General features: G+C 39.4%; 2 protein-coding genes across 3 annotated transcripts in view; one reads left to right on the top strand and one right to left on the bottom strand.

Moving 5' to 3' along the window:
* The window catches only part of LOC126323231 (G-protein coupled receptor 54), a 124,698-nt gene extending 119,912 nt beyond the window's left edge, over positions 1-4,786 (top strand). Inside the window, exons 7-8 of one of the 2 annotated variants that reach the window (XM_049994617.1) lie at positions 3,538-3,815; positions 3,923-4,786. In XM_049994617.1, coding sequence (XP_049850574.1) covers positions 3,538-3,815; position 3,923 — 279 coding nt within the window. In that variant the 3' untranslated portion in view covers positions 3,924-4,786. The remainder of the gene's footprint in view (positions 1-3,537; positions 3,816-3,922) is intronic. The other variant, XM_049994625.1, reaches the window with a different exon arrangement.
* A 4,714-nt stretch (positions 4,787-9,500) lies between these two features.
* Positions 9,501-23,546, bottom strand: part of LOC126335803 (SET domain-containing protein SmydA-8) — a 151,029-nt gene continuing 136,983 nt past the window's right edge. Inside the window, exons 5-6 of the mRNA XM_049999266.1 lie at positions 20,526-20,710; positions 9,501-9,912 (exon numbers count right to left, since the gene is read on the bottom strand). Of these exons, the coding sequence (XP_049855223.1) occupies positions 9,787-9,912; positions 20,526-20,710 (311 nt within the window). The 3' untranslated portion in view covers positions 9,501-9,786. The remainder of the gene's footprint in view (positions 9,913-20,525; positions 20,711-23,546) is intronic.

The raw sequence follows: 23,546 nt of genomic DNA, 5'->3' as shown, positions 1-23,546 counted from the left end.
ACCGGGCGTGAGTCATGCTTCGGTAGCTCAGTTGGTAGAGCACTTGCCCGCGAAAGGCAAAGGTCCCGAGTTCGAGTCTCGGTGGGGCACACAGTTTTAATCTGCCAGGAAGTTTCATATCAGCGCACACTCCACTGCAGAGTGAAAATCTCATTCTGGAAACATCCCCCAGGCTGTGGCTAAGCCATGTCTCCACAGTATCCTTTCTTTCAGGAGTGCTAGTTCTGCATGTTTCGCAGAAGAGATTCTGTAAAGTTTGGAAGGTAGGAGACGGATACTGGCAGAAGTAAAGCTGTGAGTACCGGGCGTGAGTCGTGCTTCGGTAGCTCAGTTGGTAGAGCACTTGCCCGCGAAAGGCAAAGGTCCCGAGTTCGAGTCTCGGTCGGGCACACAGTTTTAATCTGCCAGGAAGTTTCATATCAGCGCACACTCCACTGCAGAGTGAAAATCTCATTCTGGAAACATCCCCCAGGCTGTGGCTAAGCCATGTCTCCACAGTATCCTTTCTTTCAGGAGTGCTAGTTCTGCATGTTTCGCAGAAGAGCTACTGTAAAGTTTGGAAGGTAGGAGACGGATACTGGCAGAAGTAAAGCTGTGAGTACCGGGCGTGAGTCGTGCTTCGGTAGCTCAGTTGGTAGAGCACTTGCCTGCGAAAGGCAAAGGTCCCGAGTTCGAGTCTCGGTCGGGCACACAGTTTTAATCTGCCAGGAAGTTTCATATCAGCGCACACTCCGCTGCAGAGTGAAAATCTCATTCTGGAAACATCCCCCAGGCTGTGGCTAAGCCATGTCTCCACAGTATCCTTTCTTTCAGGAGTGCTAGTTCTGCATGTTTCGCAGAAGAGCTTCTGTAAAGTTTGGAAGGTAGGAGACGGATACTGGCAGAAGTAAAGCTGTGAGTACCGGGCGTGAGTCGTGCTTCGGTAGCTCAGTTGGTAGAGCACTTGCTCGTGAAAGGCAAAGGTCCCGAGTTCGAGTCTCGGTCGGGCACACAGTTTTAATCTGCCAGGAAGTTTCATTCTTAAAGTTATCCGAGTGTGGTTGTGACCTCCATATGCATCCTCAGTGTAATGGTATAGCAAAGAGCACACTCCATTTGCATCTTTCTTGTCTTGGCCCTTGCAATAACAACAAAACATACCTTCATTTGTTTCATGTTGTATATCTCAAAATTAAAAACATGTGGCTTACTATAAAATAATCATTTTACTGACATTCTGGAGTAGTCGAGTGTTCTGCCGGATGTTCGTGTCAAACTTGCACAATATTTCAACAGTGTGCCTCACTGTATTCCTCAGGTGCTTCCTGGGACATCCGGCAGAACACCCGACTACTCCAGAATGTCAGCATTTCGCTGGGAAAGCATGAAATCATACAATCATTTTACTGTTTTTTCATCATTATTTGAAATTTAAAACTTTGAGCTGCTTGTCTTAATATTATCTGTGGAATAGTTAATAAAAGTTTACAACAAAAATCACCAATTACACTCCTGGAAATGGAAAAAAGAACACATTGACACCGGTGTGTCAGACCCGCCATACTTGCTCCGGACACTGCGAGAGGGCTGTACAAGCAATGACCACACACACGGCACAGCGGACACCCCAGGAACCGCGGTGTTGGCCGTCGAATGGCGCTAGCTGCGCAGCATTTGTGCACCGCCGCCGTCAGTGTCAGCCAGTTTGCCGTGGCATACGGAGCACCATCGCAGTCTTTAACACTGGTAGCATGCCGCGACACCGTGGACGTGAACCGTATGTGCAGTTGATGGACTTTGAGCGAGGGCATATAGTGGGCATGCGGGAGGCCGGGTGGACGTATAGCCGTTTTGCTCAACACATGGGGCGTGAGGTCTCCACAGTACATCGATGTTGTTGCCAGTGGTCGGCGGAAGGTGCACGTGCCCGTCGACCTGGGACAGGACCGCAGCAACACACGGATACACGCCAAGAACGTAGGATCCTACGCAGTGCCGTAGGGGACCGCACCGCCACTTCCCAGCAAATTAGGGACACTGTTGCTCCTGGGGTATCGGCGAGGACCATTCGCAACCGTCTCCATGAAGCTGGGCTACGGTCCTGCACACCGTTAGGCCATCTTCCGCTCACGCCCCAACATCGTGCAGCCCGCCTCCAGTGGTGTCACGACAGGCGTGAATGGAGGGACGAATGGAGACGTGTCGTCTTCAGCGATGAGAGTCGCTTCTGCCTTAGTGCCAATGATGGTCGTATGCGTGTTTGGTGCCGTGCAGGTGAGCGGCACAATCAGGACTGCATACGACCGAGGCACACAGGGCCTACACCTGGCATCATGGTGTGGGGAGCGATCTCCTACACTGGCCGTACACCTCTGGTGATCATCGAGGGGACACTGAATAGAGCACGGTACATCCAAACCATCATCGAACCCATCGTTCTACCATTCCTAGACCGGCAAGGGAACTTACTGTTCCAACAGGACAATGCATGTCCGCATGTATCCCGTGCCACCCAACGTGCTCTAGAAGGTGTAAGTCAACTACCCTGGTCAGCAAGATCTCCGGATCTGTCCCCCATTGAGCATGTTTGAGACTGGATGAAGTGTCGTCTCACGCGGTCTGCACGTCCAGCACGAACGCTGGTCCAACTGAGGCGCCAGGTGGAAATGGCATGGCACGCCGTTCCACAGGACTACATCCAGCATCTCTACGATCGTCTCCATGGGAGAATAGCAGCCTGCATTGCTGCGAAAGGTGGATATACACTGTACTAAAGTTTCCCCTTCCTGGGACAATGAATTCACGGTGTTCTTATTTCAATTTCCAGGAGTGTATTTCAGCATGATTCCAGGCCTGCAACACATCATTTTCTAAAGTGTGACAGCTATTGGGGTTGTTCCCTATTAGAAACAATTGCAGACTTAAATCTGCTCTCTGCAAGTAGCAAGACAATGTGGTATCCCTTTTTATTAATGAGGAATGCATTCATCTCTCAAGAAACCAGAACTGACAAAACCTGCACTTTCAATTTTTGAGGAGTTTGTTAACAAGCAGTTCAATTAAAATTAGCAGCAGATATAACTTTTATATTTTAAGTTCATAAGAGGAGTTTACACATGTTAATCTTTGCCTGGGTATCAGTTATGTACTGGAAATGGACTTATAATTCAAATCATAGATTGCACAGAAATGAAATTTTATGAACAAAGCATGAAAGTATTAAGCTAATCGATTAAAATCATTGCTGTATCTTCTGTTTTTATGTTAATCCTCATACAACAATATTTGTATCATCAGTGTATGACAGTTCATAACATGTCTCTGTTGTTGTTTCATTTTATATTTTTGTACTGTACATTGCCTTTAATTTTGTTATAGGGGAAGAGAGATATTACTTTTATTACAGTATTTATTTGTTTCTCAGTAGAATGCTCAGCTATTATCTTGCAATTTTTAGTTTTTATATATGCTCAATATTAATAACGTACTTGACGTGATGTGCTTGAAAAAAATATTTTGAGATTTGTTTAAATGTATGTGCATCACTGGTTCTTACAGGTGACAGAGAGTTTTCACGAGTTCTGGTTTGCAGCAAAATATTTTCTGTATGTCAATGCTGCTATCAATCCACTGATATACGGATTCACAAATGAAAGCTTCCGCCGGGCATTCCGCACTTTACCGGTGTCCAGATGGGTTTTTGGTAACAGTAATATCTTAATGTCTCCTTTACGGGAGGAAAAACAACGGCACTCCCCAACTCCAGCTCCCAAAGAAACTAAGCACAAAACAAAGAAGAAGAAAAGTAAGAAAGAAGAATATGAACAGCGGCAATGGTTTGTTGAACCAAAACGTTTACACTTAAGTACACTCACTACACAGTTATATATGTGACTTAGTCCATCCCTCAGTCACAATGATCAACTGTTTATTTTTTTTTCAGATAAGCAATTATGGAAAATCCAGAATATAAGATAATGTGTATAAAAGAGCAAATTGCTATAGAAGAGATGCTGAGGTGCAGACAGACATAAGGACAGGAAATTGCTTTACACACACCCACACACACACACACACACACACACACACACACACACACACAGAGAGAGAGAGAGAGAGAGAGAGAGAGAGAGAGAGAGAGAGAGAGAGAGAGAGAGCAAAAGCTGAACGTTCTTTTCGTCGCTACTATCAGCTGCGCAGTATCTCCTCTGTTTTTAAGTAGCAATCTGTATTTTTAAAAAAAATGTATCATTGCCAGTAACAACCAGGTTGCTCTGGAAGAGACTGTCTTTTGTCTCATGTGTAATGAAAGAAAAATGATGAAAGCTGTCAATACAATTGCTCTTCCATATGATATCGCAGTGTAATAATAATTATGAATGTTATTTGGAGATTTAACACAGAAAATGGAGTTCAGATCCATACACCTGATATTTAATCTGTCATGAAATTACTGTTTAGAGTAACTAATGTGGAACTATAAAGTAGAAATTCTGTTGCACCCACTTACACTACATGTTCAGAATCTAATTTGATAAATTCCCATATCAAAGACACAAAACAGTCTTTCATTTTTTTAAATGCTGGAATGTATTTACAGATCAATTATTTGTCAAATGTAAAATGATACTGTTTTAATGTAATGCCATGTGTTTGTTGTCCAATGCTGTTAGATATAGTGACGACACACAAACTAAACATTTCTTAATAAAGATGTAAGGTTATTTGCTATAAAATAAATAATTGAAACATTTCATTGTTTAAAACTGAAATAAATTATTGCAACAGGAATCAGTTGTGAACACTTTCAATTTTGTTTCATTTTATTAATGCAGAAAGTAATTTGAATTTGTCTCTACAACATTTGGAATAAATTTTTTAACCAGTTATCAATGAAATGTATTTCAAAAATAGTTTTTAAACTGCAAATCTTTTCCAGGAGCAGCTATAGATTCTGACAATGTTTTATTAGTTATAAAGTGCAGATTAAAAATGTAGAAGTTGTGAGAAGATAGGAGATTATGGAGATGCAGCCCAGATACAGCGAAAGAAGCACCGATTGTCAACTGTTTTAAAAGGAGTATTAGGCAACAATTGCCTGAAATTGGCGAAAAGTATAGAAAGAAGACAAGTGGATAGTTTTGAGAGATGAAATAGTAGCGGCAGCAGAGCATTAGATAAGCAAAAAGAAAAGGCCCAGTAGAAATCATTGGTTACCGAATGAGGTGTTGAGTGTAAGTAGAAAATATAAAATTTCAGAAAATCAAATAGGCAAAATACAATACAGACGTCTAAAAACTGAGAGTGACAGGAAGTGTAAAATGACAAAGCACAAATGGCTACAGGAAAAAAGAAAGGCCATAAAAGCATGTATGACCTTGGAATAGATAGATGCCACCTGCAGAAAAATTAAAGAGGATTTCAGAGAAAAGAAAAAAAAAAAAAAAAAGCAGCTGTTTGAATATCTGAAAGATGAAAGGAGAATATAGCGTGGCTGTACAAGGGAAATGAAATTGAAGATGATGATATAGAAAGGGAAGATGGAGACGATGAATCATCTATTCAATAAGTTATGGTTACAAGATGCGGACATGAATTATTTACAAAAGAATAAAAAACTGTTAGAAGACAACATCAGTGAAAATCATTTAGTGTTCTGGAGAAATGTAGGACCATGTGATTGTCTTAGAAGGTGGATTGAAGAAAGGCAAATCTACTTTTCTAGCATTTGTAGGCTGAGAAAACACTTTGGCAGCATTGGTAGGAATACACTCTTTGAAAGTTTAAAGGTGATGAATGCATAATGAACAGAGGATTAAATAGAGGGATAAAATGGTTATTTACAACTTATATAGAAACCAGGCTGCAGTTACAATATTTGCAGGACATGAGATGGAAGCAGTGGCTGAGAAAAGTGTAAGACTTGGTTGTAGCCTATTTTCCATTTTATTCAATCTGAGTACTGAGCAAGCTATAAAGGAAACCAAGGAGAAATTTGTAAAGGGAATCAATGTCCAGGGAGAAAAAAGTCAAAACTTTGATGTGTGCTAACGACAAATTAATTCTATCAGAGGCAGTAAAGGACTTGGACGAACAGCTAAATAGAATGGATAGTGTAATAAAAAGTTGTTCTAACATAAATATAAATAGAAGTGGAACTATGGTAATGAAATGTAGCTGAATTTAATCATGTGATGCTGAGAGAATTAGATTAAGAAATGAGACACTAAAAGAAGAAGAGTTTTCCTATTTGGGCAGAAAACTACAGACCATGACCAGAGTAAAGTATAAAAGTGCACCATGAAGGAATTATCCATATGGGGCAGAAACTGGTAGATGCACTGTTCATGTACAGACAAACAAATGATTACAATTTCAAGAAAATTGGATGATTTGTTCAAAAGACAGAGATTCACAATTTGAGCAAGTCAAGTCAATGACATGTTGGTCTACCTGTGGCCCTTATGCAAGCAGTTTTTCAGCTTTCGAATGTCCTCCTGAGAGATAGCATGCCAAATTCTTTTCAATTGGTACTTTAGATTGTCAAAATCCCAATATGGTTGGAGGGCCCTGTCCATAGCACTACAAACATTCTCAAATGGTGAGAGATCTGGAGATCTTGCTGGCCAGGCTAGGGTTTGACAAGCATGGAGGCAAGTAGTAGAAATGCTCATTATGTGTGGATGGGCATTATCTTGCTACAATGTAAACCCAAGTTGACTTATCAGGAAGCGTAACAAAACAGGGTGTAGAATATCATATATGCACTGCTGAACTGTAAGGATGCCGTGGATGACAACAAAAGAAGTTCTGCTATGAAATGAAGTGGCACCTCAGAACACCACTTGTGGCTGTCAGGCCATATGGCAGGTGACAGTCTAGTTGGTATCCCACCACTGTCCAGAGTGTCCCGAGACACATCTTTATGGTCACTGGGGCTCAGTTTGAAGTGTGATACATCAGTGGAGATAATTCTACTCCAGTATAAGAGATTCCAGACCAAATGTGCCTGACATCACTGGAAATGGGCATGTTGGTGTACAGAGCTCAATGGTAGTCAGCATGACATGCACTGTGAGCTCAGCCCCTTTTCTGTGAGCACCTTATTAATGGTCTTTATGATGACTGAAGCCCCAGTTGCATGTTGGATAGCTGATAATTATGAATCTGGGGCTTTGACTGTCTATCTGATCACTGTTTGGTCCTCACGTTCTGTCATCTCTCTAGGTCGACCTCTTCCTTCTTGACACTGTTCACCCCATCCTGTAAACATCATTGTGTAGTGAGAGCATTCTTCTTCAAATGATGAGGAAGTCACCAATTACTCCAACTGCCTTCTTTGAGCCCAACCACACATCCTCTCTCAAAAGCTGACACTTGCATATATTGTTCAGACACCTGTCTGGAAGGCGTAGTTACTGTCTGAGTACACGGAATGAAATTCATAAAGCATTTATGGTCCAGTATTGCCATGTTCCCTGTTTACTATCCTTGGCAGATGCATGGTGAAAATGTGCTGCATCACCATGCATTCATCCATCGCTGCCAAAATTTACAGTTTTGCATTTTCCGTCAATACTAGTACAAATATCAATTTGTGGCCAATTTACGTATCTTCTTCATAGTGCACTGCTCTTTTTGTGTTAAAATGTATAAGTTAAAGTGTTAGGAAGTCTTCTCTGAAGGTATTTGTCTGGAGTGTAGTGATATATGGAAGTCAAACCATGAACAATAAGTATTTCAGGCAAGAACAAAATAGAAGCTTTTGGAATGTGGTGTAACAATGTTGAAAATTAGATAGGTAGAATGAATAACTAATGAGGAGGTACTGAATCTCACTGAGGAGAAAGAAATTTATGGCATTATTTCGCTTAGAGAAGGGGTTGATTAGCGAGACACATACTGTAACAAACGAATCATGTTTGTGAATGGAAGAATGTGTGCGTGTGTGTAGGTTTATGTGTGTTTTGGTGGTGGTGGTGGTGGTGGTGGTGGGGGGGGGGGGGGGGGGGGGGTAAGCATTGTAGAGGGAGAAAATGGCCAGAATTCAGTCAACAGGGCCAAATGTATGTAGGTTGCACTAGCTATGCAGAGATGAAGAAGCTTATACAGGCTAGACCAGCATGGAAGACTGTGTCAAAGCATCATCAGACTGAAGACAACAACAACAACAACTTGAGCAAAAATTACCTTACAAGGTCAAGTTACTTTAATTTGAAATCTGTCAATATTATAGACAAAAACCATTACCACTAAGACATGAAAACCCTGCAGGGAGCAGGCTCAAAACATGCATGTATCTTAATTAGACCCCACATCATCACTAAAATGTATTAAGGGTTCACTCTCCCATTTTTGGTAAAGCAGTCTGCTCTCACATAATACCATATTTTCATTTTCTATTTTTTCCAATACTTTGCCCCATTCTATAAAAGCATGACATAAATTTTTAGATGATATGTTGTTATTAGTATATCACATACCTGTTGCATTATTATTATCATCTTACCTGTGTTACATGTAGTTATGTTTGTACTATGAGGCATGATACTACAGTTTGATGTTAACCTAGTTAATCCTCACAGTTGACTGATTTGATTAGAAAGAACAGCTTCATGAACACTAGGTACACTAGAATTTTTTTGTTTCTAATAAAGTGATGGTACAGTTTGCTTCTGTGGATATATGAAATTGGATTTTTAAGATGACTGGTTTGGAAGTATGCTATAATGTATCAGTGAAACTTCTCTCTATTAAGAAAACTAGATTTTTTGCTTTAATACTATGAAAAGGAACTGGGAGATCCGCTTGTTTCTTGGCCACAGTTTGTCAGTGGCTATTCATGCAGACAGACAGCTTGTTGGTTGTCATGCCCACATAGAACGTAGCACAGTGGTTACAGCCTAGCTTGTAGATCACATCACTGGTGGACCACCCGGTTGCTGAGTACACTGCCCAACATGACATCTTTCATTTCAATGGCTGCTTCGCAGCCTGTGCCATATGGATCCTTCTCACCAACACCAGCTTTTCTGACTTTCCCTACCATATACCCTACGTTCCCACAAGCCTCCTGGCCTCAACCTTCGGAAGTCGTCGTCCTCACTCATCCAACCCCTTCCCTGTTCCCATTCCAACACTACACAGCCCTCATTCCACCATTGCACCCAGTCTTTTTACTTCTCTCCTTTTCCATTAAACCCCCCCCCCCCCCTCGCCCTCCGTCTTGCACACGTGTGTGTGTGTGTGTGTGTGTGTGTGTGTGTGTGTGTGTGTGTGTGTGTGTGTGTGTGTGTGTTTTTGTTGTGCCTATCTGTGACTCGGCATCTCTGCTATATGGTGAGTGCCAACTTTTCTTTTCATAATATTGTTACATTCCATCCTGGATTTTCCATTTTCTTGGTGTAAAAGTGTTACATCCTAAAAGTATTAAACAAACTTAGGCTATTGTAATGGATGTACTGTTTACTTGAATGGCTTGTAAAAATAGTTTTGTAAATATGAAAACATGACAGGTAAAGGAATGTATTCATAACAACATTTTTATTAAATCATACAATAAATTTTCTTTGTACTTTTCAATTAATGCTTCAAAGTTGATTGTAGATTTGAAAGTATACATTACTTATGATATTTTATATAGTAGGTTCCATCCATACTACATTATTCTTTTTTATATACTGTATATAAAAAGATATACAAATAAAGCAACACTTCATGAAACTATCATCACAGACAGAACATTTTATTGCATAAATATTATTGCCTATCCTAGTTTCTAAGTTATTAAATAAATAAAATTGGATTTCAGTCATCATTTAATTCTGTAGCAAGGGCTTCCAATTTTTCTTCAAGTAATTTTGTCATGTCAGGCTCTGACTGGAGAATTTTTGTTGCATCTTGTAACAGAGTCATTGCTTCTCCCATGATTTCCTAAGAACAATAAAACAGAAGTCAGGTTACAGTCTTAGCAAAATACAAATGAAAAGTAAACACATATGCAAAACATTAAATTGGAATTAATTTTCATACAGACATTAATGGACCATTGTCATATTGGCACCATGTCAAATATACCTTTTCAGCAAGTCAAGACAAAACATAAAGCAGCATAAATTACAGAAATGTGTCAAATTTAATTGAGGAGAAGGATCAATATTGAGTCAGGAAGGACAAACAAAACTTCTGTGGGGCTGGGGATTTTTGTGGAAAGGTTAACAACAGTGTTCTTGGCTTATTTTGACTCTGTATTTAGTGGGTAGTTGAAAGGGAGTCTAGAGGCTGTAGCAAGGTGAGGAGGTCTGCTAGGCAGGGACTGAGGACCATGAGGGATTGACAAGGAGGAACACTGTGGTTAGGATAGGGCTAGGATAGAAGTGCTCAAAGGCAGCAGGTGCTGGAATCCCTTGCACTCCAGCACCTAGAGGAGCATTTCAGGCATCACCTCCACAAGTTATGCAGCCTGCTGATTTCCTACTGCCACCTTGGGGCACCACTATCGTACACTGCAGTCCTGTTGGTACTGTAATCCAGGTGCAGTATGATGGCTGATGGATTGTGTAATGGCCACATTGTTGCAATGTAATAAAATTGAGTGGATTAATAATGAGTAGCAAATTTATTGCGCATTTTGCAACAGATGTAGAGTCACCAACGTAGGAAGAGTCAGCCACAGTACAGTAGGAACTATATGCAATCGTACACAACAGGTATAACATAATGTACACTTTACACACATAACATAATGTACACTTTACATACATCTGCAACGAATACTAGTATAGAATGAACTGTCTTTCCTCTCACTCTGTCCAAACATCACCCACACTGTACCATCCAGAGACACTCAAGTCTCATACAGAGGTTGATATCATTACATGTTGATGGAATATTCTATAAAGGACCTTGTATTACTCAGCTTCTACAAAAGTACTCTTATTCTCATATACTGATACATTACCACCATTAATATCAATAGTATCACACAATAACCTTTGATCATTCATCTAATCTCTGTATTCTCTAATTCATCATGTTCCATACACACTATCATGATGATGAACTTTTAAAGATGCAGAATGAGACAACATATACATCATCAAAGTGAAACAGCTGTTAAGAACGATAGTAATGGCACACCATTATTAAACTACTACAAACTATATGTGCTTACTCAAACTAAGTTTAAACTTGCAAACTTAACAGGAATGCTGCTACTTGGAAAAGGTAAGCAGAGTGCTGTCACTGAGCTGGAAAACCAGATCCCCTTGGTTATTCATAGGCACTTGCAGAATGTATATGGAGACCTGGGAGTGAAGGAAAACATGGTGAGTCATTGGGTGAGGCACCCATCATCTTTGCAACAAGATCATGCAATCCTGTCTGATTTCTCATGTGTGGACAGCTGCACACAGCTGTGACTCATGAAGTGTTGGAACATGCAGATACTCTCATTTGAGGTGATCAACAGAATCAAAATCAAACACCTTGCTGCTCAATTGGATGTCCCTGTTGGTAGTGCCGACACCCTCATCCACAAGTTGGTGTGCTCAAAGGTGTGGGCCTGTTGGGTTCCTTCCCACCTAACAGAAGACAATAAAGAGCAATATGGTACCATTTGTGCAGAGTTGCTTGGGTGTTAAAAGTCTGATAACAACAATTTTTTGTTGAGCATCATCACAGGTCACTGAAACATGGGTTCATCAATTTGAACAAAAAATAAAATGGCAATTCAAGGAGTAGTGCCACAACACCTCTCCTCCAAAGGAAAAGTTCAAAGCTGCACTCTCAGTTGGTAAAGTCATGGTGACTGTCTTCTGGGACTCGAGATGCAATCATCGAATGTATTGTGCTACCCTTAGGAAATCAAAGAAATGGCTCCAGCATGCTCATCACCACAAAACTACTAATTAACATCTTTTTCTCTGCGACAAAGTAAGGCCTCACACAAGTCTGTGCACTGAAGAGCAGCTCACAAAACTTCATTGAACTGTTCTTCCTCATCTGCTGACAGCCCAGATCTTGCACCTTCCAACTTGCATCTGTTTGGCACAATAAAGGATGTTCTCCACATGAGGCAGTATGTGGATGACAGGGAGGCTACTGATGCAGCAAGACATTGGCTCTAATGTTGACCAGTAGAGTGGTACCATGTGGGCATACAGGTTCTCCAAGTAATGTGGCATAAGCCTGTCACATTGAATGGAGATTATATTGACAAATAGGGTTTTCTGGTCAAAGAGTGGGGAATAATATGGTGCACTGGTATCCTTAATAAAACCAAACTACTTTCTGAAAAAAGAAAAATATGTTTTGCTTTATTTGTTAACAATCCTCATAGATAATCAGATAATTTGTAGCGGAAGTGGCTATGGAGGTATGGGTTTAGCTTCTGTTGTTGCAGCCCTTGAGGAAGAATGGGCTGCCATTCCTCTATTAAAGGCAAAGGGTGGATATGTCCCATATAATGTCCACTGTTGATCAGATAGCATATGGTCATTGCATGCATCATTACACAACTAAAATTGATTTTTGATTTGAGACATCAGTCTTCTGACTGGTTTGATGTAACCAGCCATGACTTCCTCTTCTGTGCCAAATTTTCCATCTTAGAGCAGCACATCTACCGAAATTTCTCATTATTTGTTGGATGTATTCCAATCTCTACTCGTCCCTTACAGATTTTGCCTTCTATGTCAAACACATTTCATCATCCTGTCCTTTCTTGTCAGTGTCTTCTACATGTAGGTATCCTTACCAATTCTGAAGAAAATAATCTCATTTCTTATCATTTTAATTCACCTATTTTCCAACATCCTTTCATATTATCACACCTCAAGCACTTCAGACTGGCTGGCCTCGGCAGCCAGAGTTAGTGGTCATGTGTGTGTGAGCTGCATTTGTGTCTCTCTTCTTTGTCTGTTTGAGAAGAAGGCCTTCTGGCTAAAAGCTTCCGTGTTTAGTAGTCTTTTTGTTGTACCTGTATGTGACTCAGCATCTTTGCTATATGGTGAGCAGCAATTAGTCCTTTTCCAATATTGAAGCTGTATACAAAATGTGTTTCGAGAGCTATGTTGATTTTGGGTTGCTTAGGTAAAGTGTAGCCCACGATCAGTATGCCACTAGATGAATATGAAAAACATTCCAAAACCATCCTCCAATTGGCAAGTGTTATCAACTTTTAGCCACCTAATACTGCACTAAGTCAATCCTTGTCACACCAATTTCTCACAATATTGTGCAGCATACCGACTGGAATGGGAGAGTTCATAGTTCTGTGACTGCATGTGGCAAGGCATTCACACAGACTTCAAGAAGGTCCATATTCTGAAAAGTGCATTTTCTTAACTTTGAAATTTCGTAACTTTTTCCCTCTATTTTTGTGCAAAGAATGGTATTTTTTCTCTTGAGATTAAGTACAAATGTAAACACCTACAATATAGCATGGATGTGATCTTTTGAGTATATTACAATAACTGCTGTATAAAACTGAATGCACATCAACAAGGCATCATAGGTTTCTTTTTCCACAGATCAGTGGTAAAGTACTGTTGTGAATAAAGGGGAAGGAGTGTCCTTATGGGAATTTAGGAAAGATCACTGGAACATATACTGCTGCCACATTTGTGTGTTGGGAATTTGTGATGGAATCCTTGTGTCATGGAGAGAGAGAGAGAGAGAGAGAGAGAGAGAGAGAGAGAGAGAGAGAGAGAGAGAGAGAGAGACTGGTTCCTTCCTGCAGCTCAGTGAGGCCTGAATGAGGAGGACATTATTTCTGCATCATTGTGTAAAGGTTCATATCCATCACGATTGCAGATCAGCACCAAAACTGCAGCCACAGCAAGTAATGAAATAATTTTGCATAAACAGAGTGACAATGAGAAAACCAGATTCACACAAATGGTTAATGCTAAATCTGCAGTTTAGTGGAGTTGCAGACATTGATTGCTAGAAATATGAGAGAATTCAGTAATGAATATAAAATCTTTATCCAGATTCCAGGAGGGGGTATGTGGTCCCTCTTGTTCCCCTTGCAGACACCTATGGCCTTAACCTGCTCCACCCTGCCAGACAGCCTCCACACCACCAGCTACAACATCTCCTCTGGAGGCACATGATTGACCCTCCCTTTGGATCTTTGGCCAATGACCTTGCAGTGTAGCAGCTACAAAGGAACAAACTAGACAGGAGCCCAACACTTTGCCTGAAGGTAACAATGGAAATGTTGTGACAATGCAATAAGATGATGTCACAACTGTGCAGATAACCTGAGGAGATTTCATCTCTCAGAGTAAGCTTACTTAATTCAAACAAGACTATTCTGCAGATGAAGCGGATATGTGACTCAATCTGTACTAACATACCAAACCAAAATTTCATTTCTGTCAAGTGTACTCTCTGTGCCAGATAGAGAGCTTTATACCTGGCCCTCTTACTCCCCCAATTACCATAAAAAGTCTAAGTGAATTCTGTTACATTTTACTCATAAACAAAAGTCACTAACAGTTAAGGATATTGAACATCAGTTATCCATGTCATAGTACAGTATTTCATATATTCCTACAGAGAGGAAGAAATAATCTTATTAACACAGTCTCCAACAGCTTCAAATTAAGGGTATTTGCAACATTGTCAGTACTTTCAACTTGTTTGCAGATTCAATTTTGTTGTACATCTCTTACTAAGCACTAGGACCCGTGACACTGTTTTTTACACAGGAGATCTATACGTAGTGGTGAATATGAACCACCTTTTCTGTATACTGGAATGATGACAATGAAGCTTTGTGCCAGACTGGAACTCAAGCCTTGATTTCCCACTTCAGACGAGCAATTGCCTTAACTGCTTCAGCCATTTGAGCACAAATCCCAGCCAGACCTAAACTTCCGTATGTCATCATCCATGTCACAACCCACACTCATTCAATGAGGAATGAAGCAATGTTCCTTTGGACATGCATGTATATCCAAAAGAACATTGCTTTGTACTTCTTAATAATAAGGTACTGCTGTTTCATATTTATTCACCAATTCCAGGCCACTGACTGTCAATAAATATAGCCTTCCTGGACAGGAATATACATAACATACAAATGCAGGTCATGACACATCAATGGCAAAATATCTGGTCTGGGCAGAATTGTGCTTGCATGGCCAAGTATGTACATATGTATGTCAAGCAGTTAAGCTGACCACTCTTGTAAAGCAGGCAATCTGGGTTTGAGTCCCAATCTGAGAAAGTTTCACTGCCCTCATTCCAACATACAACTGAATATTGTGTTTATTGATGGCTATAGTAACTGCAGGGCGTTTGAACATGCATACTTGTCCAAAGGAACATTGCTTTGTACCTCTTAATAACAAAGGCACTACTGTTTTGCATCACTTTTTGTGTATAAAGGTGTCCTCCATTTCCTATACTAATTTTGCAATAATACAATATTGCATCTCTATAGTTGTCCCTCTGTGTTCATTCAGTCATTTAATCATTCACAGATCATGCTCTGTAAATCATGTGAAATAAGGCAAGTTGTGCAGACTGTTCAGGCTTCTTCTGTGAGGTATACTAACAACAAATTATGACCAGTGCTAATTGACTCACATTAATTATTATGAGAAATAGAAATGCCTTTACTTTGAAAAATGCCACTGCTCTGGCTCTTAAATTACTCAGATGCTGTTTTTACTTAATATTTAAAATAAAGCATTTATGTTACTTATGACAGAATATCATTCACTGTCTACATACTGGCAAGGTCAAGCTCATCAGAATTTACAGGCCTGAGTCCCAATGTTCTGATAAATAGTGAAATGAGATGCTAACAAAGTATTTTTCTACTTTGTTATTAAATTTTTGGAGATTTTTCAGTCTCTTGCCTGATCTCTACCAACCTCTTATTAACTTTTGCACCAGAAAATAAAACTCACATTCCAAACTCTAGATTGGGATGCTTAGAAATTATTTTTAACTCTAGTATTGTGGGTGTGAATTACGTGGTTCATCTTAAGGGGAGTTAGAACAGACATTTTTTTCACATTTTCAGATTTTTATTTCGTTACAAAATTTGCAATTTTCTGAATAAAATGATTTATATATGTCTCTTATAAACTCATATGGGAAGTATTTTATTTTATTTTTTAAAATATAATCTACACCGGCTGAAAATGTTAACATTTTTACGTGCATTACTTCAAGAACTAATAAAATTGGTAATTTTTTTTACATAGAAGGCTGTGGATTGCTGTGTTATAAAGGTTATGTCCAGAGGAGAATGGGCACCAGGTTGAGGAAGCTGAAATAAAGTTTGAGAGACAAGAAACTTTGTGATGGTAAAACCATAACAGGCAGGCTCACAGACAAAATGATCGATGAACTGCAGCAGTATTATGGGATGGCCATTAGAAATAATACTGAGGATTTGTTGAAAATGAAGCAGGCAGTATGGGCTACCTTCTTCCACAGACTGTCAACTGATGAAAAACTAATACACCAATTAATGGTGCAATTACTGCAATACCAAGTACTCAAACAGTTCACACTGCCATAAAGACTCCACCCCAGCAGCAGCCATGGATATCATAAAACCTATTTACAGAGACCTGGCAAATCCTGAATTCCTGAAGAAGTGTCTGCATGGTCAGACTCAAAATCCCAATGAGTTGTTCAATAATCTTATATAGACTCGCTTACCAAAAAATGTTTTTGTTGGAATGAAGACACTAAAGTGGGGGGTAAATGATGCTGTTATTGCATTTAATGATGGCAACACTGGTAGCATGAAAGTGCTACAGCATATGGGAATTAATCCTGCAGCAATCTGCATCAGAGAACTTTAACGGATGGACAAGGTTTGCATTGATAAAGCAGAGTATGCAGCACAGTTGGCCACTAAGGAGTCCAGAAAGAAGAAAAAACTTGGAAGAATATCAAGTGGATGATATGGTGCAGGGTGCTTATGGGTGACTAAAAATAAAAAAAAAATTAAGCATATGTTAAGCGAGTTACAGTGCTTTGAAACTTTAGAAGCCGTTCCTGAAATTTTACATTTTCTGTTGCATTTTTCCCTAATTCTCAGAAACCACTTTGAGTAGAAAATTCAAATTTTCAGCTACTAGTAACATATATATCCTGAATATACCAAACTTTTAAAAAGAACATAATGGTATGTATAATTAAAATTATTTAGGATAACATACAAAAAAAGTACACAACATTTCACCCAGCAATCAAAAAAATTGTGTTTCCGAAAGCAGTGGCTGAAGCGTAAAGATTTTAGTTCAGTAGACTCAGAACATCAAGTTTAATGTCCTGTAAAAGTTTCATGTCAATGGCTAAGTGGTTACTGAAATACAGGGAAGCCAAGTCACTAAATTTAGCATTGTCGGGATAGGGCGTTCCTCTTAAATTAACTCCTGTTATTAACCAGAATTACGATGAGGGAGAATGTCGGTTGACACATGTGCAAGAACTCATAACTTTCTGAAGAGACTTTTGCTTTACAAAACATTCTTGGCACACGTTTCTATATGGTAAATACCCTATTGATCTTAAATGCATTGTCCCAGAAGGTTACACAAACCATCCTATCAGCAGGTGAACATAGTGAGGCACATTTCTAACAAAGGAAACTCCCCATCACCCCCCCCCCCCCCCCCCCCAATTTAGTGTTAAAATGGCCCAGTGGACAGCCCACCAAAAACTGAACACAGATCAAGGAAGAAAACAGGAAGAGGGTCTACTGAACCATGAAAAAGAAGAAGAAGAAGAGGAGGAGAGACTGCAAACAATCCAAGCTCAAGATGTGCAACATCAAGCGAGTTGCAAGAATCATGGTGTTGTGGTTGTGTGGCCATGGTGAAGGATTAAAAAAACAGGAGATCTGTGTTCAAATTTCTCTCATGCCCCCTTTCTCTCCCCCCCCCCCCCCCCCCCTCTCAAAATTATCTCCCACACCCCATCTCTCAAAATTATGAACTTTTGGTTTGGTCATTGATGTAGTCTTGGAAATTGGCATACTATACAACACCATGATCACATAACCATGAGGCCATGGCAATTCAGACTCGCTGAATGTAGCACATTGTGAGCGTGAACCATTCCCTGTTTTGATTTTGCTTCTTTTTTCACAGTTCAGTACACTTTCTTCCTGTTTTCATGCTTGATCTATGATCAGTTTTTGAGGGACAATCCTTTGGACCATTTTACCACTAAATCTGAGAGGGGTGAGATAGAGAGTTCTCCTTATAAGAACAAAGTAGCCACACCTGAGCTTATTGGATAACCTATTCAGGTGCTGGTGCCATGTCAAATCATTGTCTATGTGGGTGCCTAGGAATTAGACACATGGAGTCTCACCCAGCATGTATCCATTGATCTCTCTTTATGGTACCTGCAAGCCAGTTTCATTGACTCAGTTTCTGATATGTACATGTGTATGATACAGATAATTCAACTACTGATATTTAATTTTTCTTTTAAGTTTCAGAAGATTTAAGGCCCACCCTTTTTCTTTGTAAGACTCTCTTTGTCTTTATGGCTTATACTGTATGAGTGCCCTTTGGTACATATGCGGCTTCTAAGCTGCAAACAATACCTTTGTCAGTATTAATTCCAACTGTATTCAACACATTGCCCTAAAGAAAGCATTGGTAATTTCTGGGACTGAATAAATCCTCTTGCCTGAAGCACTGAGACATACATGTTACATGTAGTCTGAGTAAATCAGGAATGATATATTATTCAGACAAATTTGAGAATGCTTCAAATCCTCATTGACCAACATTAACTGAAAAAATTTTCTTCCAGTGCTCTCAAAAAGCAAGGTGATCTCTAGAAGAACATGAAGAGTTCGCGAATAATGTATCAACTACCTTCAGCGAATAGGGCAGGCTGTAGAAGACATATGTTCCAAATATGTATTGTGTGGTAAGGAAGAGTTGTGAGTTGACAACCATGATTGCTGTCACCAGCACTAACACTTCTTCCTCGGTAGCCATGATAGATTGTACATGGTGTCCTGTACCCTCTTTCCTTTATACAATTGGGGAAACAGTTGTTTCATTGTTATCCCTGCTTTAAAGCCTTTTCAAAGCATTATAGTCAGTACTGTTTATTTTCAAGATTGCATTGTTTCAGTTGTGAAATCATAACTAAGGTGAGCAGACATACTGACATGGTGTGTGTGTTTGTTTCTTGGGGGGGGGGGGGGAGGTGGAGGGGTGCACTAATTTCCACAGATAATGGAGAAAATGATGAAAACAATGAGAGGATTTAGAGCTTGTTTTGGTAAAGTTCTGCTTCATAAAACAATTCTGCTTGATTGGGAGAAATATGCATTTACTTCAGACAGAGTCAGAGGTAGTCATATGGCATGTTTTCACTTTGATAGTTACACTAATGCATTTTAATGTGTTATGTATACTGGCACAGCAGTAAAATCAGCACTAGGGTTGTGTGTTTTCCATTTTACATATGGACTTTACATGTGGGGTATTTCTGTCTGTAGTTATTATTGATGTGCATAACTCCCATTGTGGTTGCTATCATGTACCGTTTCCTCCTGCACCACATCCTACACAGAAAAATCATTACCTTCAATAAATTTACAGTGGCTATCAACCTGCTTTTATGAAAGACCATAGATGAATGTGAAAACTCATCAAGTATGTGGTAACCATGTTTCTACTTAAAAAAAGAAAAACAACTCCTAGATCTTACAGTCCATGACGTGAAACTAAATTGACTGAAGGGGTATTAAAATGTGAAGAAGACTCCATGGGGAAAACTGGAATATTTCAAAGTAACTGTACTCTTTACATCCTTAAAAGAAATTGTGGCAGTGCCACATACAACAAAGATAACACTTGGTGGCAGAAGTAGGACACTGCTATCACAATTTACATTTTCAACAATGATGCCTCATTCTGGGGCAGTGCTTCACCAGACTGTCCATTCCAGCACCATAGAATACATCTCTCCCACAGTCACAGCCATCCATGGGATAAAGAGGAGTTTTTGAAAAGTAAAGTGCAACAAAGAGACTTGCTTTTTAATAAGCACCTGTTAGGGCATCAACATCTTGCCTTATTTGCTTGTCTATTTATATAATTTCTGTACATCTCAGGTCTTGGCTTATTGGTGAATTCATATGAACTTGTTCGTTATGCTAGTGATTGTTTTGCACCAATCTTCACAGCCAGTTTCTCTTTGTTATTTACCAAAGAGTGCTTCACATCATCACATGATTCCTGCCCACGCATGGTTTGTGTAAGCAACTCCACACTGTACTCATTCCTGAGCACTGCTATTGTTTAAATAAAGCTATACCATGACAATACAATATTAAATTTGGAATACCAAATGATGGTGTTTCTTTGAAATATAAACACACGAAAACAGATATAATTTCAAATTTTAGGCATTAGTTCTGGGGTGTCAATCAGAGCAATAGGTTCTGTTCTACAAGGGCCTCTTTAGGTCAAAAATGACTCCAAAAACAACTTATTATGATAATTTAGTGGTAAACATATGGTACGTGCTGTATGTACCTGAGCTGCAGACTTCGTGATTTTGTCAGCATTGAAGTCTCTCTTAGCTTGGACCACCATGGCAGCTTGTAGCTCATACAGCAGTATACCCCTCAAGCGTGACATCCCTGGTTCCAGAACATCAGCAACTTCAAGCAATTCATTGCATAATTCCACTTTTCTGTTCACTTGTTCATCTGTCAAATCTGAAAAATTGCAGAAACATCTATATTATAAAAGCTATATATACATTGTTCAGACACTCATAACAAACAACCTGACTTTTTATACAGGATGTTTCACAACTGCTGTTACAGGCTTCCAGGAATTGTGCAGGGGACTTAGTGGATAAAGTTTTGATAGAGCACCCAACTCCAGAAATGCACCATTGGGATATAAAATACACTCTAAGATCGGATCACTTTCATATTTCCTATTTTACAACAAGATACATAATGGTAAAGCTGCAAAATACATGTATCAAGAATGTTTCCTCGATTACCTCAGTCTTTCACATTCCATTCTCATTCAACTACCACAATGGCTATGAGAACCTGTTACACTCACATCTAGGGGAATTGACTGTGGAGATCCTTATTTGCACCGAGGATAGTGTTTGCCTACTGGGGTTTGTGGACTGTGTGTGTGAAAGTAAGCATCCCAGACACACACTGTGGAACAGTTAGCTTGGTCACCACATGGACCAACTTACACAGAGCACACAGGTCAGAACTCGTCTCCTCTGTGTGCATACTGTGGAGTAGGAGATTTGACAGTGATTTGATTTCTAAACTTATTTTCCATTTACATGGTACATTTCAGGGCATGAATTCCTTATCAAAACTTTATCTACTCATACTAAGACCTCTCTACAGTAGTGGCTTGTGACTATACATACTGGGTGTTCACAAATTTTTAGATTCAGATAAATAAGAAAGCACGAAAGTAATAGTGTCTGCTGTATAACAGTTATGCTTATCAATATATTTATACACCTACAGCCACTGCCAATAATAATAATAATAATATTAGTAATAATAATAATAATAATAATAACAGTAGTAGTAGTAGTAGTAGTAGTAGTAGTAGTGAAAAAATTGGTTTTTCTGGAATTTTGTTGTTTAGTACATAATTAAGTATGGTACAGTTTAAGATAAGAGCAAAATAATATTTAAGCTTTTGTTACTCTCTGTTTCACATTTTTGTGTAAGTGAGACTTTTCGTGTTTTTTTTTTTTTTCATTTTTTCAGACAAATGTACAAGATCCGTAACACATGTATTAGTTAACAAATTAATTTCTGTGCTGAAAATCAGACATTCTTTTGTTGCATCCACACAACAACTTACTCTTATTATACACTGTTTTGTAAAATGTTCGCTTGTAGTCATGCTTATTTGATTTTGTCGTTTTCTCAGTCAACAGATCTGGTCTGGGTGGCCCTAGTTCCTTTGCGGCTACTGTTTGCTGGTAATTTTCTTTTCTGTTAAAACTTAAAACAGAGTTCATGTTGACACCACACGCGTAAGCCAATTCCTGAAAAGTAAACAACCAACTCGAAACACAAACTGCCGTTGTGAAAATTATTACATTCAAATAGTACTGTCTACCTACACAGTCACTTGACTAGAACACAAGTGAGCGGGTGAGAACCATATGGACCAAAAGCATAGCGGTTATGATCTCACATTTAAGTGAATACCAAATAAATCAGTGAGACTTCTTTTTGTGAATACACAATGTGGACCTACAGCACACGGAAACCTGGCCCACCATAAGATCAATAGACGTCAGAAGCATGAGTAACGGCTACAGCCTCACAATCGACAATGACGTACTTCATAGTTCACTGCACCTCAAATAGATTACTGTTGGATAAAATCTAAAATTTAATGCACTATATCCCGCCTAGAGCCCCGGAAAATAGTTTTTCTATCAGTAATGTAAACTAGGTCTACTTTCGGACTGGTGGGGTAAAATTAGGACAGTGACGATTTCGTTTTAAATTTCCCGGCGCCACAACTTGTGAGATACATTGTTGCTTCTGAGGCCTCTACAGTCTTTGTTCACTGCTGTCATCTACTGGCTGTCTCCAAAAAATTCCAAATACAACCTTGTTACGTGTCACTTTTGACTTGTTATAAGTTTGCTGCAAACTTTCACGTACGCAATTGGAACGCAGTTGGACCACGATAGACAGGTAAATATAGCAAACCATACATGCTTAAGCTACAATTTCTGTGAATATTGAATGAAATATTCTATAATTAGTATCGAGTTTGGCTGCTTTTGTCACTAATGAGATTTTAATGGGGCAACTTTGGAATTGTCCCAAAGTTAGTTCATAGATAAGTTTTAACTGATTTTGATTATCTCTTTTGTTTTAGGAGCCATCAAAGTATGGATCAGAAATATAAATGGGCCCTTGGGGCAGGGGTATACAGAAATTATACCTAGGAAAGTTTCCAGGAGGTTGTTTAATGCAATTAAAGCGAAAATCCTGACGTACCGGAAGGCGTCTCAAAAGTACGGCATTCCAAAGAACACACTTCTACTAAAAGTTAAATAAAGGCACAAAGGCACTGGGGTATAGTTGGCAGGCATTGTGTATTTACAGAGTCAGAAGAGGAGCAGTTTCTTTCCCATGCAATAGCTTTACCAAGTTTTGCAGTCCCAATGCGGACATTCGACCTCCGATGCTGTAAAGGCTTACCTTAACAGATGGCAGGATGGAAGCCAGGTTTAAAAACAACTTTCCTGGATTAGACTGGGCAAGGCAATATATGCAAAGGCACAAAGCTATTTTGACACACAGGGCTGCAAAAAACATTTTGCATGCAAGAGCAGCAAACAACGAAGAAATAGTGAATGCATTCTTTGACAATTTGGAGAAAGAGATGGAAGGTGTTTCCCCTGACATTGTGTGTAACTATGACTAAACTAATTTGCTTGATGATCCAGGGTGTTCAAAAATAATTACTAAAAGGGGAACAAAGTATCCAGAAAAAATATGGAACTCATCAAAAGCATGCACCTCCTTAATG

This window comes from Schistocerca gregaria, chromosome 2 (genome assembly GCF_023897955.1).
Source record: "Schistocerca gregaria isolate iqSchGreg1 chromosome 2, iqSchGreg1.2, whole genome shotgun sequence".
Classification (NCBI taxonomy): Eukaryota; Metazoa; Arthropoda; class Insecta; order Orthoptera; family Acrididae; genus Schistocerca; species Schistocerca gregaria.
Note: the sequence above shows the minus strand (reverse complement) of the source record. Positions and strands in the feature narration are given on the sequence as shown.